General features: G+C 39.7%; 1 protein-coding gene across 2 annotated transcripts in view; it reads right to left on the bottom strand.

The window, feature by feature from the left end:
* The window catches only part of LOC134631170 (granule associated Rac and RHOG effector protein 1-like), a 42031-nt gene that overhangs the window by 12634 nt on the left and 10050 nt on the right, over positions 1-19347 (bottom strand). The window contains exons 2-8 of one of the 2 annotated variants that reach the window (XM_065471994.1): positions 15527-15862; positions 14427-14995; positions 5467-5679; positions 4736-4876; positions 4363-4458; positions 3835-3996; positions 3455-3613 (exon numbers count right to left, since the gene is read on the bottom strand). In XM_065471994.1, coding sequence (XP_065328066.1) covers positions 3455-3613; positions 3835-3996; positions 4363-4458; positions 4736-4876; positions 5467-5679; positions 14427-14930 — 1275 coding nt within the window. In that variant the 5' untranslated portion in view covers positions 14931-14995; positions 15527-15862. Of the gene's footprint in view, positions 1-3454; positions 3614-3834; positions 3997-4362; positions 4459-4735; positions 4877-5466; positions 5680-14426; positions 15863-19347 lie in introns of both variants that reach the window. The other variant, XM_063479232.1, reaches the window with a different exon arrangement.

The raw sequence follows: 19347 nt of genomic DNA, 5'->3' as shown, positions 1-19347 counted from the left end.
CGTCCAAAGTGCTACAAATACCGTTGTGGACGCCAGGTAATGTCACGTCAAACTTGGCGAGTATAAAGACACCAACTCTACAAAACCCTACAGAATACGGACAGATACAATTACAATTTTACCCAGCTGATTAAAACCCTCCTTTACCACCATCTAACGATATCAGAAATTTTCATTCAGTTTGTCCCCCCAGAAATATCAGTGAAGACAAATTCTCAGCGAATATTATCTTTGTGCTGATATATTCATATCTGCATTTATAATGGCTTTTAAATTAAATTTAAGGTTAAAATGAAGTTAAAGTAAAGAAGATCTGGGAGAAACACCCTTCAGTCAGTGTCAGTGTTGCATAGTTTGTCCACCAGAGGTCACTGCATAACTTCCCTGTTGGCGCCATTTGAAAAACCAGGCTTAAATGTTTTGATCAACTTCTTCATGTCCTAAGCGAGCAAATAACTTCATAAGCAACTTCCCTATTGGTGCCATGTTTGGAACGCCACAAACACAACAATCAGCTGATCTGGGCAGAGTTGGGAAGAAAAAAGTAATCCACAAGTTCCTGTGACAAGATTGTTTTTGGCGTAAAAAGATTTCTAAAGTGCACAGTCATATCATCTTAGCAAGGACTCAGAAATAACTACACATGACAAATGCTTAGTAAATCTATGTATAGTTCAAATGTCTGAGAAAAATAAATATAGTGGCTGATATATTGGAATATAGAACTTTTAAAATCACCAGATATCATCTGAATTGGTCTTGAAAATCCTGTACTGGTCAGGGTCTACATGTCACCAGCTGCTAGCATCTCCTCCTTTCATGCTTTCATAGCCTGGGTATGCTCGACCCTTAACTGGTGAAACAAGTTTGCCGTTTCCTCCTTCAGTGGGAACAGTTTTCTTGCCTATTTTGCACTTCTTGCATATTCTTGCTTTTTATTGTGCTTATTTGGAGGTTTGAAGTATTTGAAGTAGCTCCCTTTTTACCAAACCATCCTTGGAGGCTTGCATAGAGATTTTGGGGACACGTGACCGCTTACGACGTGACATTAACTTGTTGGCCATTTCTGTACGTGCAAGTGAAAAACCTACTAAACATTATGTAGAGGAGACAAACTCTGGCAACTATGAGTAAACAAACAAGTGTATATACTCTGTCAGATGAAGTAAAACACTTTCATGACAACCCAAAAAGTTGATTCTGTTCATCTGGACGTAGCATTTTTAGTGGGAGAAATGTTTCATCACACATCCAAGTGACGTCTTCAGTCTCAGCTGAATGCAGGTTTCTTTGACCTTATAAACAGTACATTTGCATAATGACTGAAACTAGCACCACTGACGAACAATGGGCTGCGAGGTCATTTTCTTGATCATTAATATGCATTTGTCATGACCATTGTCAAAACCCTTAGTTATCCCTTATGTGTCAAGATTATCGGACAGCTGGGATGCATTTTCTCCAAACACCGCATCTCTGTGGGTTTCAAAAACTAAAAAGGCCCAACTTGAGGTTAGTATCTTGCCCAAGTACCCTTGGGCAAGATAATAAACTCAAATTGTATTCTTGTATCTTTGCAAGACCCAGGTTTCTCTACGATGCATTCATCAGCGTGTGACTATTAGATAGAAAGCACTTAAGCATAGAAAATAAGCACTTGGGTGAATGAGCACCTGTGCTGTATAAAGCACACTGAGTGCTCAGGTAGAGTAGAAAGCGTTATATAAGAACCAGTCGATTCACCATTTACATGTGGCACTTGCTGTCAGACATGCCTGGGCTTGTCGTGTTCTGCCCACTCAGGAAATAAACACATAATGCTGCTACATGACACTTTTATATCAAGTAAAAATGTATACCTGTTCTGTCAGAGATAATATAAATGTGTCACAGTTTAGAAATCAAAAAAGTTACTCTATACTTTAAGTTTTTTGCTTCACATATACAGCAACACACACTGACACAGTCTTAAAAACCAACCAGACATGACTTACGCTCAAAGAAAATGTCAGTCTAATTTAAGACTTTTTTCCAGGCACGGTATGTTGTGGAAAAATAGTTAGAAGTCAAACGCTAGTTACTGGTACCTCTCATTAATTTCCTACTTAGCAGCGAGAGTTCAAGGTGAGAAAGGTGAATGACTTTAATCAGCAAGTCACAACACACAGGTAAGCCTTCCTGTCTGCTGGGAGTCAAATATATTTGCAAGTTCTTTGAAAGTGGCCTTGGCTCCTTGAGACCTGAGTAGCTGGGTCATAAAGAGGGAGTGAAGGTGGGAGGAGTCTATTTCCTGTATTGCAGGAAATTACCCTATTGTTATTAAAAAGGCAGGTGCATCCTTTAAAAAGGGGGGGGGGCAAACTATGTGAGAACCACACACAGATGCAGTCAGTCGGTCAGATATGTTGAAACACACACACAGACACACACAGAGAAGTAATGCAGCAGAACAGACAAGGTCGTGTTGTTTTAGTGCACTCTGACAGCCATAAAAAAAGTGAGCAACATTGCCAGGAACACAACAGAAACGGTGCTTCTCACTGTAACTGTCACATGAGTGTAAAGAAAACAGGGAGGAGAAACATTTCTGTGGGAGTCATGTTTGGTGCACTGCATGACAATGAGCATGTGAGTAAATGTGTGGAGAAGATACAATGTGTGCGAGTGTGGGTGTCCATGCTTACTTGCCGCAAGATCTATTTTGGGTTTGGTGGTAATAGGCTCAGATAAGGAGCTAATGCAAAGCGCTCATTCATCATATAGGGATTGTTTTACAGTTAGCACGGGGCTGGACGGGAACAAGCTCTCAGTTTTGACACATAAAGCAGGGCAGACCACACAGAGGAAATAAACACTGAAGCATAAACACACTGGTGTTACTCTGAGGAAAGACTTGCTGATGGCTCTGCCCACGACTCTCCTTTTCAACAGAAGGGTGGGGGAGTTTTGTTTGAATTTCGTCAGACCCGTCCAGACGAGCCTATCCTTCACCCAGATGCTGAAGGAATGCTTCTTCCCTTTTGTCTGTCACTGGTGTCTGTTTACACCTCCTGGCTGCCTCAAAGCAAGCAGACAGATCTGCTCATCTTCAGTACAAGTCGGACAAACAATGGGATGCAAGTAGCCAAACCACCAGATACTCAGATGGAGGATTCAGTGGCAGTGAAGCGTCAGTGAAGAGGCCTGTTCACACAGGTATTCCACCTACTATCCACTGTTCTGAGGTACCAACTACACAGTGGATGTTAATAAGACCAGTCATCATTTGGCATAGACACATAAAATAACTTAAATAAATGACATTTCTGGTGACTTTCTTAAGCATTTAGGAAAACTGAGAAAAATCTAGAGGAATATTTATAATAATAAAAGTCACTTTATTTTTTTTTCCCATTGATTTTGAAATTCTTACAAACACTACTGAATGGTGCCCTGACCTAACATCTATACTCACCAGACCAGCCTGGGCAAACAGTAGCTGGACAGCTGTCTTGCAAGCTCCTCTCCAACTGGATGGGCAGACCTGGTTTAGGACCTCAGTGACAGGAGAGTCATCTCTGGGTGTCACTCCGTTCTGCCCAAGGGCCTCCTTAATGAGCTGCAGCATCGTGTGCTAAAGAAACAAAACATGGCGGTCCATTACCAAAGCAGCCTATCACAAATATTTGCTGATGTTACAATATAGACAGCTGTATTAAAAAAAAGCAAAAAACAACAACAACTTGAGACTTCAGGAGCCTGCATATTTGCTAAGGTTATCACTCAAAACACTGAAAAAGGTTTTGATGATGAAACAAGAAAACCAACAGAATGTAGACGAGATGAGGATCATACCGTTTTCAATTTGAGGTTTTCAGCTGCTGACTCATTGAAGGACACTCCTTTGAGAAAATGTGAGCCAATTTGCACAGGGATGGTGGGCAGCTCGCACTGAATGGGCTGTGAGGTGGTCTGCATCCTGCCCGCCTGCTGAGCCTCTGCCTCACTGCAACAACCCTGTACAACACATGCATGGATGTAAACACACAACAGCTAAAACACTCATTACAGCAGAAAAAAAAAAAAAAAAAAAGTAGCGACACATTACAGAGATATGCTCCTAATATTCTTTAATTAACTCCTGTGTCAACACTAAAATGATACAAGTACCATAAAAACAAACTTTATGCTATTGGGAAATTAACAGGCATTAAATCATTGCAAGTATTAGGAACAGTGGACAGCCACCAACTCCAGTCCACAGTGACAGGAGAATTAACTGAACACGCAACAATAGCAGAAGGGAAGGGAACACACACACAAGCATGGGGAGAGCATGCCACCTTGACATGGAAAGGTTACAATTTGTGATAGTAAACACACCTGTAAGGCTGCCTCCACAGCTTTGGGGTTGAGATGAAAGCCTGCCTTCAGAGCATACTCACTATGACCGAGGCTCTCTAATGCTGCTTTATAAGCCTGGACAGGAAAGAATAAAATGATCAGTTACTTTAATATGTTACAGTTTTTATTTCTCCTCTCTTGGCACTGCGGTTTTTGTAAGTAATTATATTATAGTTTTATAATATAAGACTTCATCTAGTTCCATTGTATTATTCCATTAAAATGAAAAGCAAACCTCAAAGACCAAAGTCCATTTGATTCTTAAAACATACCTCAGTATATGTCTAACTCTACGGGTCACTGGAATAACAGCAACTCATTTCCTAGCCTGATCTATAGACTCATACTGTACCTGTAAAGCACTGTCAATCTTCATGTTGAGCTCCTTCAGCTGGTGCTCAGGGATGGTTGTGTTGTTGGAGCAAAAGAGCTGCTGAACCTGGATGCCTGCCAGGCAGCCGTCCCGGCCCCTCTCTCTCAGCCTCGCTGTGGCCTGAGGGTACAGCAGCATACAAAAGAGCTCTGGGTCAATTTACAGCAGGAACATCAATGAAATGTGCACTGCAACAAAATCTCACCACAAGCAAGAAGTACTTGAGAATAAATGTATAATGCTAATATAATACTGATAGTTTTCTTTCAATGCTGCAAAAACCCTATCTTGTGTAGCTTCTGAAATATGAGCCCTCTGGTGTCTCCCTCTATTCCAGGCTGATTCCCTCCAGCGCTAACACTCTGCATGCCCAAGTTTAACAAATCAATCAACCCACTATTCTCCTCTCTGCTTCACTGTATACAACAAATCTTGAAAAGGTCCTTGGAGACTGATAAGCCTGGAGATCAGTTGGGTCCTCTTACAAAACAGCTTCTCCTACATAGAGATAGGCTTTAAAGAACATAGCAATGCAAGTTTACAGACAAGCTACAGCCTAGAAAAGAGGAAATAGGAAATTTGGACTGGAAATCATAAATTGTTGGCATTTCTCAGGAATGTGTAGCAAGCTGTTTTTTTCACCTCACACAGACAAACCACACATTTCCAAGGCTTAGATCTGGAAAAGTCCTGGGGCTGTGGCTGCATACCTCAGCTGCACCTTTCCATGAGCGGGAGGCTTCTTCCAGCTCTGTGCGGGGCCCAAGGTCAGAGCTTTGGGAGCGGGCATTGGCACAGCGCTCTTGGGCCTGGGCAAGAGCCTCGGCCAGGCAAGACTGAGCCACGGGCTGGACTTTCTGAAGAGCCTGTGATAGAAACTGGAAATGGACCTGCATCACCGTGAGGAAGCATCGACCTAGTACCTGGAAAAAGAACACAGAGATTACAGTTACAACATACCTTAACTCTAAGAGAACTCATCATTATTTGAATGTAGCTCAGTCAAGATGTTTGAGAAACCAAACAATATGGATGCCCTCAGCATAGAGGTGGAATCCTGTATGTCCACATGCCTCTGGGCTTTGTTATTGTTGATTAAAACAAAACTGCTTGCTGCTTTGTTTGCGCCTTTCTAATGAAGCACTCGTCAAGTAATGACTGGTTGCTTTACCAACAAGTTATTTCTCCATCTAATATTATTTTTTTTGGATTTGCCTGCCTGTTCAACCATAAAGTTCCAGGAATTAAGAAGTGTGTCAACTATTTTTTATACACAAAGCATCATCATGCTTGACAGGTAAACCTCAAAAGCTGTGATATATGCTTGTTTCGGTAAATTTGGTGCAGGATGTTGCGCAGGCATGATGTGTTTTGGCTCGAGTTGCAGCATATTAAGATAAATGCTTTGACAAGTGACAACCATTAAACTGTTTATACACACATACAGCAAATGAATACCAGGCAGATTAAAGTCTGGCTACTGCTTTCAATGATCGTATGCCCTATTAATCTCAAACTTATCCAACAAATAAACTCAGAAACATTTTGCTACCTTATTTCCCATTTGTTTTCTACACAAACCTAAAAATCGTAATGTGAAAGATAGCAAGACCAAATCTCTGTAACCAATACATCAACTTTAAAAATACAACATTTTACCAGATTTTAGCAAACCTAAACTTTGCGATAAAGTAAACTTTAGTGATAGATAAATAGATAATTACATAAGAACATTATGGCAAGGAGAGAAAAATCCACTATTCCACAAATGTGGGAAAAGCATGTGCAAAGTTGACAAGAATAACTGACATCATTCCACTACAAAGTGTGTCCAAGCAAGTGCTTGCTGAGTTCAGACAAGCTGTTTGTTGTTCAGTTTGCAAAATAAGAGAAATAGGACACCGTGGGTTCGCTACGGTCACAGGGTTTTCTTTTTCAGATACCTGCTGAAAATATCTCAAGGGATAGGCTGAGTTCTGAAGTAAGAAATATGCAGTTGCTTTATGATGGCAGACAGGAACAACAACAACGAAGCCACCTTCATTCTTTAACACAATTCACGGACACCAAAACTAAGATGCACAAATGACTAGAGGCATAAAACCGCCATGACTTTGGAGTTTCATTGGTTTTGTAACAACTACAAAATAGGACACGTTGCCAAATAAATTATCGTCTTTGACATGCTCATGACTTTGGAATTTGCTGCCTCATTCAGTGTTTTGCTTTACCATCTAGTGAAATTTAGTGGTTGATGGGCCATTATATCTTGTGATGCTGACAAAAAAAATGCATCAAACTAGCTTAGTCTTAAGACACTTGAGCAGATTCCATTTAAATATCAAATGACTCAAGAGTGAAACTTTAGAGTAACTAAATATAAAATTCAAATGAAATTAATTTTGTTTAAGTTTACGATAATTACAGCGGGAACTCAAATGTAGTTCTCGCTGTTATGTGTGAGTACACATTTCATTAACAAGCTTCCAGTCTATTTTTCCATTTTTTCATATGAAGTATTTTTGAAGGCACACTCAATCCTCCATACAAAAGCAGTGCTGGACAAATTCAAAGACTATGCACTGTGGTATTCCAAGCAGGGCTCATGTTTAACATGCTGGACCTCACAGAAACTGAACAAATTTATATGAGCTCTTCTGACCAGAAATATCCTCTGAATATTCAGGCTTGTTCTTTTGCAAAGTTTAATTGTGGTTTGTGCAAAAGAGAAAACCTACGAAGAGGCTGTTAAGCAGTGTCTTTTGCAGAGTCTGAGCTGGCACAAACTCTGATTTCCACCGATGAACTGTTTGCTGAGGCGAAAACACACTGAACATGTGCTTTTATATTTAGACTGAAGAATCATCACACCTTACACCATGAGGCTCTGATTAGTACCAGTTTGAATCTTTCTATACCTCCCAATTACTGATGCAACTCAGTTTCAACTTATTTTAATTGGTCTGTATCTTCCTGGCTCATTTTCTATATTAAAAATAAAAAATAAAAATCTGATTGCAAGACTTTTCAGTTCTTCGGGCACTGACTGTATTCTGGGAATCTCATTTAAAATTATAGATGTCAACATGTTTTCTGAGTCAGTGTGCGCATTGGATAAATAAAGTTCTACCACAGCAAGCCTGAGGTAGAACTATAAAATGAGTTTTCTTATAACAAGCATAACAAGTTAGAGAACCTACCTTTCCCGACAATTTTTTAACTGCATTTTTTTAATTACAGTTTAGAGAAAGTAATGCAACTCACTGAACATTCTGAGCCAGGAAAACCCCTGTAAGTATGAAAGAAACATTTTTTTTATATATATAGTGTGCAACAAGCAATATGAAAGCTCGCCAAAAGAAAAAGAAAAGAAAACTACCAAACAAGAACTTTTTCTGTGACTCAGAGTCAGTATCCTGTCTAGTGAAAGTTGATCATGTCAGTATATCATGTGGTTTGTTTAATCTGTTCCTCATAATGCAACTAAAATAACAACAAGCTGGTCCTGGACTGAAAAGAAACAAGACAAGTTCAGAGGAAAACTTGTGGCTCTGAGATATTATATGGTACAGCTCTGCTCTAGACTAAAAAACTAATGTCAGTATGCTAAGATGCTTATATTTACAATGACAATGCATCATCAAAGTCTTTGTTTAGTTCTAAATGCTGCCACACTAAAGTAAGTTCTCAATTTTGCAAATACACATTTACATATATACATTCTGAACAACCCTCATCACAAAGACACATCAATGGGGAACCATGAATATCAGGGAGATGGTGTTGTTACATAAAGCAGTTGTGATATTTCAATCTGCTGGTGGTGCAAAGTCAGAAGTCAGAGGAAAAAATAGAATGAGTTAAATTAGATTAAATTAGAATGTCTGGGGGACTTAAATATTTATAGAAAATTCCAAAGCAATCTACTGAAAATCTGTTGGATATTTAACTGAGAAACCTTTATGGTAGTACTGGGAAAACCATTACTGGATCACTGAAATGAGCAACATTTATCCTTTGAGACCAATAAAAACTGTACAAAAGTCGACAGTGAACTCCAACTTACCAGCAACAGGTGGAGAAGCCAACACTTCCGTCTCTACAGTCCTCAAAAAGAAATCTATAAATGCAAGTTCATGCCAAAACTCTTAGATCCACTAAACTATGTAGGATAATACGATGCCTATCCCCCTGCCACCTTCAGTCGGAGATCTGATAAATACTGGCTCATTTCCAGGGACAACTACATGAGAAACACCTGTTGTTGCTGTTGACATGAAGCAACTAATCAGAGGTCAATTATTCAATGGAGATATAGTATGTTTGCCAAACAGAAAAATAACATAACAAAAAACACACGCAGCCTGATAATGAGGGCTGAGGTAGATATCACCACCATATCTTAATGAAGATAACAAAATGAGCACTTGCTCACAACAAAATCAAAAACTACTCTGCTACAAAGGCTGCTATAATCAAGCAAAGAAAAAAAAATGAGGACATGGCTAAAGCACAAGATAATGGATAACACATGTGATTGGCTGTGCAGTATCCCACACAGTCATGGAAAATATGAGAAATAGTGAGTGCAGCAGAGCCAAGCTGATGCTGGCCTCCCTCAGAACCAAACAAGGCGAATCATGAATCAATCATCAACATTTATACTTCTATTTTCTGAGAACACCTGCACAATCACCACACCAGATCTGGGAGAGTAGAGTTCCTGAAGTCCAGACCTTTTCTGGGTAAAAGGAGAGTGAAGCTATTATAACAACCAGATGCTTACATAGTGGGGTTGAACTGCTGTCTGATCTACAAAAGAAAACAAGCAGCCTACCTCTGTTCATTAATGTCACTGGTCATGCTTTATTTATTTTTTGCTTTCTCCCTTGCTTTGCACTTCTTTTTTCTGTATCTTCCCCCTTACACAATCATTCCTAAGAAACAGGAAGGTCACAATTATCCTGACCCCTACATTTCTCAGAAGTGGCCTATTACATATTCTAGTATTTCAAAAACTTAAAACAGCTGTTCTGCGGGACTCTAAAGTCATGTGGATGGAACTTCATTAGCTAAATAAACAGAACAAAATAATCCAATATAATCTCATAGTTTGGTTAAAATGGGGTTCATCTTTAAATGGCACAACAATCAGGCTAAGAGAGATATATAGAGTATCGTGCGGAGTACATATAGAGACATTTTATTTTTTCTTGAGGTCTAATGCTGGGTTCAGAGTAAATATTAGCAGATCTGATGCAATCAGGATGATGTCAGGTGTGAAAATGAAGAGATAAAAATGGCCATTATGATCTGACAGAAAAAAATACTTCATTTCCAATGCTTTCTCTTAGATTGAGCAGAGCGGTCTCCGTTGTGTAAAACGAAAATGATATTGCAGATTAAGCTTGGTCTAACTGTTACATGGAGCGCCAGCCTCTATCATATGTCTTTGGTTGTTATTGTTTGTTTGCACTCTTTATAAATTACTATTGCGCCTTTTCTGAAGAAACACGCATGTTGTCAAAAACGGCAAGTATAGTTGAATAAAACATGGACTTTGCCATTTCTCTCAGTTGTGAAAAAGCCAAGATTTAATAACTTTAACTGCCTAATCTGACATAATGACCGTAATAACAATGGATTTTAACTTGGGTGGACTGCCCAAGAATATTTGATAAACATTCAGAAATGTTAAACTGACTTATCTTTTAAATTCATCTGAGAAAGACACCACCCACAACTGATGCCACTTTTATTTTGAAAAGTTTGAAATGCTACCAAGCTGGCCATCTTGGTGTTGTCTTAAACTGCAGGTGGTGACAGTGGACCTTGCTCTGCTTTGGAGACCTGCTATGACCTAGAGGCCACTCTAACCAGAACCTGCAGCAGAGGTAGCAGATTGCAATGCTCCATCATTTATTTATTACAATCTAATATTTGTAGAGACCTTATAAATCATATAGTTTGCTTTTTTTAAAGTTAGCTCTGTATTGTTTACATCTGTGTATGCCAGCTTATACTTTTCGTCACACCTTATCAAGGACATCAGATTGTCAATCTGCTTGTTCTCATACAAACAGATAGAGGACCCACCCTTGGTCAAAAACTCCATGGGGTTATTTTAAACCTTTAATCTGTTTTGGTTTGAACTGGAAACAGAAGGACGCCCAGAAATGTTGTTACACCAACATGTGAGCAGCAGGACATGCCATATTTCATTACAAACTAACTGTTGCGCATCTGTTTAGACTGACTGTAGACCTTTTTCTTTTTTTAAATTAAAATCTCGCTCATGAAAGACTGTATGGTGCATGTTGTCCACGTCCCTAGTTTTAACCGTGTTGAAAGGTTTATCCTCAGCGTGTTTTTAACAGTTGAAGACCAAGGTGGTGTTTTTCCAGTGTTTCCATTGTGCACTGAGTTGAGAGTGCTTATTCAGTCGTCTGACTTAAACAGCCATGAAGGTCTTTCTGATTGCGGGGACTTCACCATCTGCCTCTGGTCTTTGCTCTGCGGTTTAAACTTACAAGCTCGGCAAACAGCCTCCAAACAAACCGTGACAATTTCGTGCATATTTGGCAGCAGAGTCACTTTGACTGCTCAGAAAGCTCTGCTCTGGTTTGGAAAAAGAAGGTTTGTTTTGTAGACCTGGTCTACAAAACAAACCAGGGGGTGAAAACAGGCCTGGGGGCAAAAAAAGAAAGAAATAGGAGGAGAAGATGTGAGCAAGGGAAAGGGGGAGGGGGCTTCACATACCACAACTCTCCAAACCCAGAAATGCATTTGGTTCGTTTTTGAAGACCTCATAATAAATCCAACTGCCAAAAAGCATTCCTCGAGTCATGCAGACAAAGGAAAATCCCCTCAACGGTCACAAACACAACACATTGTACGAGACAGACTGAATTAGCTGCAATTATCATGAGCTGGGTCTAAACAAGTCTAATCTGAGTATAGCGAATTCTTTTCTACCAAAGCACACCATTGCTGATAGTAGTAGTAGATATTTTGTTAAAAACAATGCAAAACCAAAACACAAACATGAGCCACAGATGACTCATCACAAACCCGTGCACGTATGCTGTACACTTCAATCTGATAACTCTGTACTTTTCTAAATACTGTCCTAAAATTAAAAAATATGTTTCTTTAAGGCATTAACTGAACAGTCTTACTGGATTACTTACCTCAAATACTTTTGTTCACATGGGACATTATACTTCATTTTACAACCATAACATTATTGTGGAGAGTGTTTTCTCTGAGATCAATGTATTTGACACACTGGAAAAAAAGGCCATTGTAAAGTAAAATATTAGTACGTTTCTCTCAATGTTTTAACAAATGTACCTTTTATGCCTGAGGCTAGACAGCACATGTGAGTGCCAAGCTGTGCGGTCTAAACTTTCACAGACTTGGGCTTCCTCTAATATTCATCTGTGCATATCCAAGACCGCAGAGAGTCAGATTTACCGACTGTGGTGCAAAAGTGTTTCCTGTTTTGGGCTCAGCCACATCCACTGAGGTTCTGCAGGCCCTCCAGTGTCTTGGCCGCTGCAATGTAGCAGCTCTCCTACTACATGATAAAGTATTATCATGTAGCATAGATTGAGTAATATCCCCATAATTTTTGCTTTATAGTGTTGTATTTAACTATACAAAGTCATTTGTGGCACACTGCAATGGTATGGAAATTTGACTAGTCTTGGTCTAAGTTCTGCCAATATTTGTGTGTAGTCTATAAAAATATCTTTACACAAACCACAAAAACCCCAACTAGATGTTTAAACGCTGCTACTCTTGCTATTCAGCAATAGAAATACTGATTACTGAGTTACATTAATTATTGATATTTAATTAAATGCACAACACCTAAGATGCTAAAATGTTACACAGCCACCATTAGGAAGCAGCTTCCCTCATTGTGTTAGGGGAAGTTGTAAAAAAATAAAATAAAGCAAGATGGATGACAACCCCAGGAGCCAGTGCAAATCTGCAGTACTCTGATCTAGAAAATGAACAGTTGGATGAGGGCTGTGTCGAAACAAGCTGGTGAATAAGCATTGGCGCAATGTGTAACCACATTCTGAATGGGTAGGTGGATGTTAAGCTGCAAATAAAGAAGGCTGTTGGTGTTACCACTGCTAACATTATACACATACTGCAAATTAATCGGACAGCATGTGTGTGCAATGTTGCGAATGATGCATGTAACGGGAATGCCACAAATTTCAGTTAAACGCATTCAAACTACAATGTTAATGACGAATGTGATCAGCTGTTTCAAATGGCTCTCGTACGGATCCAACATTTTTATGGGAAATCTTAAATTTATCCATTCAACTTTTTGCTTTCTCTAACTTTTAGTCTACTACCAAGTATAAGTTTTTTCTCCCATGAAACAATTTTGTGTGTACTTGGGTCTGAATGTCCTTGCCACAATGATTTTTCACAGGTTGTTCCACGGGCTCACAACTGTGCATTCAATGCAGGTTAAAGAAGCAGGCATAGTAAACATTAGGAAACATGGGCTTTTTTTTCCTGCTTGGGTGTGGTGCAGAGATTAAGATTCAGTTACTCGATGCTCACAGCACCCTTGAAGACACTATTATGACAACACAATTACAGCAAAATTGAAAACTGGAATTGCGACGATAAATACCTTATTTTCCATAATCAACCGATGATTATTATCCATTACAAACAAGCACCTGTTTAGTCTTGCCATTTTTTTAATCATTGTGTCCTGAAAGGGACACACATTTAAAGCCTGAAGTAATGCAAGTTATTTAACCTGTGTGCAAGAACCTGGCTTGAGCTGAAAGTTTGTCAAACAGAGCCTAGATTTAATACAAAACGTTGAACAGGTTTTTATAAGAACTATAGGATTTGTATGCTGTTATTTTTTGGATTGACAGTTTAATCAGTCTCCAATAGACTTCATGTATTTCCTCTTTTGTAGAGTCCTCAACTCTCTTGAGCAGAAACACTGTTTTTATTCAAGATATGACAGATGCAGATCAGGATGCTGTTTGATGAATCTTGCTATGACAAATGTGTCACACCACTGTGTGTGTGTATACATAGCACCGGACTGTTATAGCAAAAAAATAAAAGACAATGTGGGAGACATATGAAAAGAAGACAGCAAGATAATAATGACATTAGCAGTGAGCCTTTGGATAACAGTCTACAGACCCTTTACTAAACTTACATAAGGAACACCTCTGCTGCAGCCAGCATTAACCATTGTGCACTTCAACAAATTTAGTGCTGGTGAAAGATGTCGTTGTGACAAAAACAGTTTTTCTTCTCACATCCGCAGTGTTTTTCACACCTCACCCTCAGATCTTGACACCAGCTTAACATTGGGAATGAGAATGTTATTTGAGCCAGGAAACTCTGATTCATGAAGCCAGCATTCTAACAGAGACCAGCTAAGCATCTTAGCACCCTCTCCAGAGTGCATGAATATGATAAAGTATGTCATGGCTAACTTTAGTACCCCAGCTTGTGAGCTTAGTTAACAAAATTTAGACATTGATGTTAAAATTTCTTTGTAGCAGTTTTTTACTGAAGTCAACACAATCTGACACACGTTGTCTTTCTGAACCATGTGGACTTTAAAAGTTCACATAGTAAGATTGCGTGTGATTTGGAGACTTACCTCAACATCCTGCAGGCTGAAGTCATTCTGGTCTTTAAAGTTGGCGGCTCCAGCGCTCAGCTCCATCAGCATCTTGGCGATCTCAGGCTTTATTGCTGCTGTCAGTCTGCTGGCGGCCTCCATGACGTGTTCCTGCACGTCCTTCAGTTGCATAGCTGCTTTGGAATAGTGAGAGTTCCTGAACACACTGCTGAACAGGTCTGTTAGGAAGGCGCTGGCCCGGCAGAACACGTTGAGAGCATCCAAATATTTTGAGATGCCTTGCTGGATATCGGCAACAGCGGTAGAGGTGCCAGAGGGAGGTGGGTGGCAGCTGCCAGACATGCCTACCCCAGTGCCCATGGGTGAAGAGGCAGAGCAAGAGGAGGCCAGAGAGGCGCTCAGGGTCCGGCTTAGCTCAGGCATCTGGTACTGCTGGTGCTGTTGCACTTTCTGCTTGGACCCGCCGAGCAAAAAGCGACGCTTGTAGTCCATTTTACTTTCCTGCGCACTACAACAATACATAGGTGGTGCAACAGCACCGGAAGCTCCTGTTTGTAGTTTCTTTTTCCTCACAAAGTGCTCTTGTCCTTTTTAGAAAAAAAAACAAACACCAAATTCAATGGCCCTGAAACTGTTCAAGTTAGGTATAAAGACAGCTCAAGGATTCTACCTCACAGAGGTTCATCTCAGTATGCCTTGTAGAGAGGCAACTTAGAAGTGGGTGAGGCCGAAGGGTGATCAAAAACCGACAGGCTGAGTAAAATACTCACATGCAGCCCTGCTGCAAAATCATCATGCCCAGCTTAAAAAACAGCAAAGACACAGCTCCAGATACTCTGTTTTCAGCTTCAAACAAAATGATCATAATAGAGGAGGAAAGTACTACAGCCGAGTTTTAAAGTGCATTAACTTTCCTTCAGAATGGGGGGGAAAAAATCCTTCATACAGTATGCAGAGTATATACACTTATGTATTTACATATATAAACCTATACCAGCTTCAGCCAGTAAAAGTAGAAAATTCTTTTAAAAGCTGAAAGCAAAAATGAATCCGAGGAAAATGACACACTGGTCAACAGCACGGAAGGAAAATGGCAATTTAAAAAGAAAACAACACACAAGCAAGTAAATGCTGGAATCAGAGGATGTGGCTTCGTCTTTTCTTTTGCAGTGACTGGCAGAGGAGCAGTGGGAGGCAAAGGGCAGACAGATCCAGTCCGTCTCAAATCCTCTTCACAAAGCAGGACACGGCAGGCAGTGAGCAAGCGGCCAGCTGATAGCTCTGTCTGCCTGTCAGAAGTCTCCAGCAGCTTCCCGGTTTCTCCCCTGTCTGCTGGCTGAGGTAGATATTACTCACCGCGGAAACAAGTGTGCTTCCAGATCTCGCTGTTCTCTGCGGATGCAGATTAGAGCGACAAAAGCACAAATGATTCTGTAAGGCCTCTAGGTCATTTCCTAAGGGAGGAAAGGGCAGAGACACAGAAGAGCGTTAACATCATGTCAAAGAGGAAGGATGAGCTTAATTTCAACTGCTTTACTGTGACAACCTAAAATAAACTGGCTGCCCTACAAAAATCAAAACATGCCTAATTTCATCTGATTTCTAAAGTTTTAGGATTAGTACATAGAATGGCGGAGGTATAAACTGTCAAGTAATGTGCCTTCAAACAACAACTAATATTCTAGTATGAAACCTTTACTGGATGGTGACAAGGAAAGCAGTAAGAGAAAGCATGTATACTTTACAATACAATATGCAAGCCACAAAATATCAACTTGCTTTAGTTTTTTTCAGTTGCTGTGACATCCAATCAGTGATATCAAACCACAACCATAAAGTTGTACTACCCATTATGTGTTGTAAACCAGAAGTGACACTCAAAGGCTTTTATTTTAGAAAACTGATTGGGAAGGATGCGATCAGCCACAATTCCCTGAAATTGCTGCTAATATTGTATTACAGTTTGGTAAAGAGCTGTGCTTTAGTTGTACATTTCTAGACGATTACTAATACCATACCTCACTGAGCGTCTGTGCAAAGAATCTCTGGCAGTGTCTGGTTTAGCAGTACACAGCTGCAGACAGAAATTCCTGCATGAAGCCATTGTTGGAAGACACTGCGGGGTCTGTTGAGCTACACGTAGTAGGAGTCACAATACTCTCATTCTGTGTGACTTTTCCATCTCCCTTTGGCCTTTTCACTGAATTAGGAATATAATATTTTATATTGTTAGCATTAAAGTGGATTTGGCCTCACTTCTCTTCTAGCTTGTGACTGTCAGAAGATTAGCAATTTAGAAGGTCTCAAGACAAACCACAGTTAATAAGATTCCTGACAATAAAACAATACTAAAAATAATCTGGAATCATATAAGTTAAATAAATAAACATTTCATGTAAACTGATCCAAAAGAAACATGCCTTAAATCCGCAGGTGTAAAATAACCTTTTTCTCATGTTAGGTCGCAGTGTTTTAGGAAGGAACAAAGAATACATTCCCATTAAACCAGTTCCTTAGCTATGCACTTGCAGAGAGCTATGTGGCACTAAAGACTAAAACAGACACGCTCTTTATGACAATAAAGTCAATAGGACACTGAACATGATCCTGACCGACCATTTTCTTCATGAAACAGCTTTCCATATACCAGGCAGAAATCTGACTGTGTTATCTTGTAACATCACACTGAAAACAATTATGTTTTGGAATGAAACAGGAACGGCAGATAAAAAAAATATTATTCCCAGCTAGGTAACACATCCAGGATGCTGTCACTGTAGGTTTAGCAGCTGTGTGGTAGTCCCACATACAGGGTAGCTTCCATTACGCATCTCCGCCAACATTCTCCTGACCTTCAAAACCTCACTTCCTTTCACAAACAGAGGGGACGCCCAGCAAAAATCAGCCCACCCTTATCTGTCCTGGGCCACTGAGTTGAGAGACAGAGCCAAGGGAAACTACTGACCTCCTCTTGAAGGGACAAGGGAAATGTGCTTTCAATTTTTTTAACCCTTACATTACAGTAGTTAGTCTTTCAGTTATTATTTTGAAAATTTGCTACAAGGACACCTTACTTAAAGACAAGCACACAAATGTACATCGTAGTCAGTGAGGTTTCATCTCCAACACTTGTTCAGCAAGTATTGCATGTTTACAATTGTCGGAGATTCAGAGAAATATGTTAACGCCAACCTTTTCCTAAACAAAACTGGGTGATTACCACAAAACAAACACTGCAGGGATAACTAGGATGAGCAGTCAGGAGCTTGGCTGTACATTTAAAGTGGTCAGTGCTTATTCAAAGATCTAATACCCCACATCTGTATCAAGAACGTAATGCAATTAACTTTATTATACTATATATTCAATTAACCAATTATTTGTTCAAGCTCTAAAACAGACCAGAAATGTTTGAGTTGCAGGGTTATATAACAAAGAAAAGCAGGAAATCCTTTCATTTTAGAGGCCTGACTTAATGATTATTTGTCATTACTTCATAATATCTTTCCTGAAAAATAACCACATTTCAGATCTAGTTGTGGTACAAAAATATCAATTATACTACCACCTACCAAGTTATGCAGAGAAATTCTAGGCATAGTAGATACGCTCTCTTTCAGAAAAAAAACAAACAAAACTTTTCTCTAGGAAGTATTTGATGAGGGAATAGCAAATCTAATTTTATGTATGTGATTGTCTATAGTGGTTAAGAGCAGCTAACTAGTGCAACAGTGCAGCAGGTCTCTAAATCCCAGAGATTACTGGCACAGTGAGAACCTGCCAGGTGCCCACAATGCCTGCTAGTTGACATAAGTAATAGGATATAAGCTTCTACAAAGAAAATGTGAAACCTAAGCTTGGCTAGCCCAGAGCTGGCTACTTTTGTTCTCACACATTCACACTATTTTTGGCTAAATGATGGGTGGAAGATTAGTCCTCTTTCAAACAACTTGATGAATATACTAAACAGGTCAGTGAGGAAACCACAGCGAACAAAACTGGCTTGCTAGTCATACAGCATGAAGTGAAGGACCAGGACACAGCTGGAAACAATTAAAACTAATTGTGGACAGCGGTTAGACAGCTTTAGGAACGTGGTTTGGAAAAACAAAGGTTGGATATATTTAATTTTCATGAAATTATTATTTTTTTTCCTCTTTAGATTTGCTGCCTCAAATAGAGGAAGTCAAGTATCTCAGGGTTCTTGTTTACAAATAGCAGAGAAGTAAAGTAAGAGGTTAACACATGGATTGGTCTAGCATTTACAGTGCTATAGATGCATCAGTTTGCTTTATTGAAGGCAAATCTGAATGCAAAGCTATTCACTGACTTGTCAATCTGCATTACTTCCCTCACAAACTGTGGGTTATGACTAAAAGAACGAGACTGCAGATTCACACAGCAGAAATAAACTGTGTCTGTTCCCGCCTCCTGAATCTCCTTAGTGATAGGATGAGGACCTCAGTCATTCGGGAGGGCCTCCTGGAGGCCTCTGAGGTGAGGCATTGCAAACATGTCCAACCCAGGTCAAAATAAAGAAACAGTCTCTTGACTAGCTTGAGAATGTCTCAGTTATCAACCAGAAAAGTTGGACGCCATGGCTGAGAGAAGTCTGGACATTGTTTCTTAAGCAGTGATTATACCCTATTGTGGATACGGACCCAGGTAGCTGGAGACACCATGGATGTATTTAAATTAATGAATTTCAATTGCAGTTCTTTGAAATCCACCTGAAGGGAACACATGCTGCCAGTGCATTACAACAAAGACATGGATGTAACGTTTTTATTAACAGTGGTAATTAAAAACAAATCTATCAAACATTCAGAGCAGTACTGTTGGCAATGTTGTCTCACAATAATTTTTATTATTTTTTTTAGTATAAAGATTGACAGCTATTGTGATGTGACAGGTGAGTCCACATTCTGAAGTCTCCACA

The sequence above is a fragment of the Pelmatolapia mariae genome, linkage group LG1, assembly GCF_036321145.2.
Source record: "Pelmatolapia mariae isolate MD_Pm_ZW linkage group LG1, Pm_UMD_F_2, whole genome shotgun sequence".
NCBI classification, from domain to species: Eukaryota; Metazoa; Chordata; class Actinopteri; order Cichliformes; family Cichlidae; genus Pelmatolapia; species Pelmatolapia mariae.
This window is presented reverse-complemented; position numbering and strand designations above follow the sequence as displayed.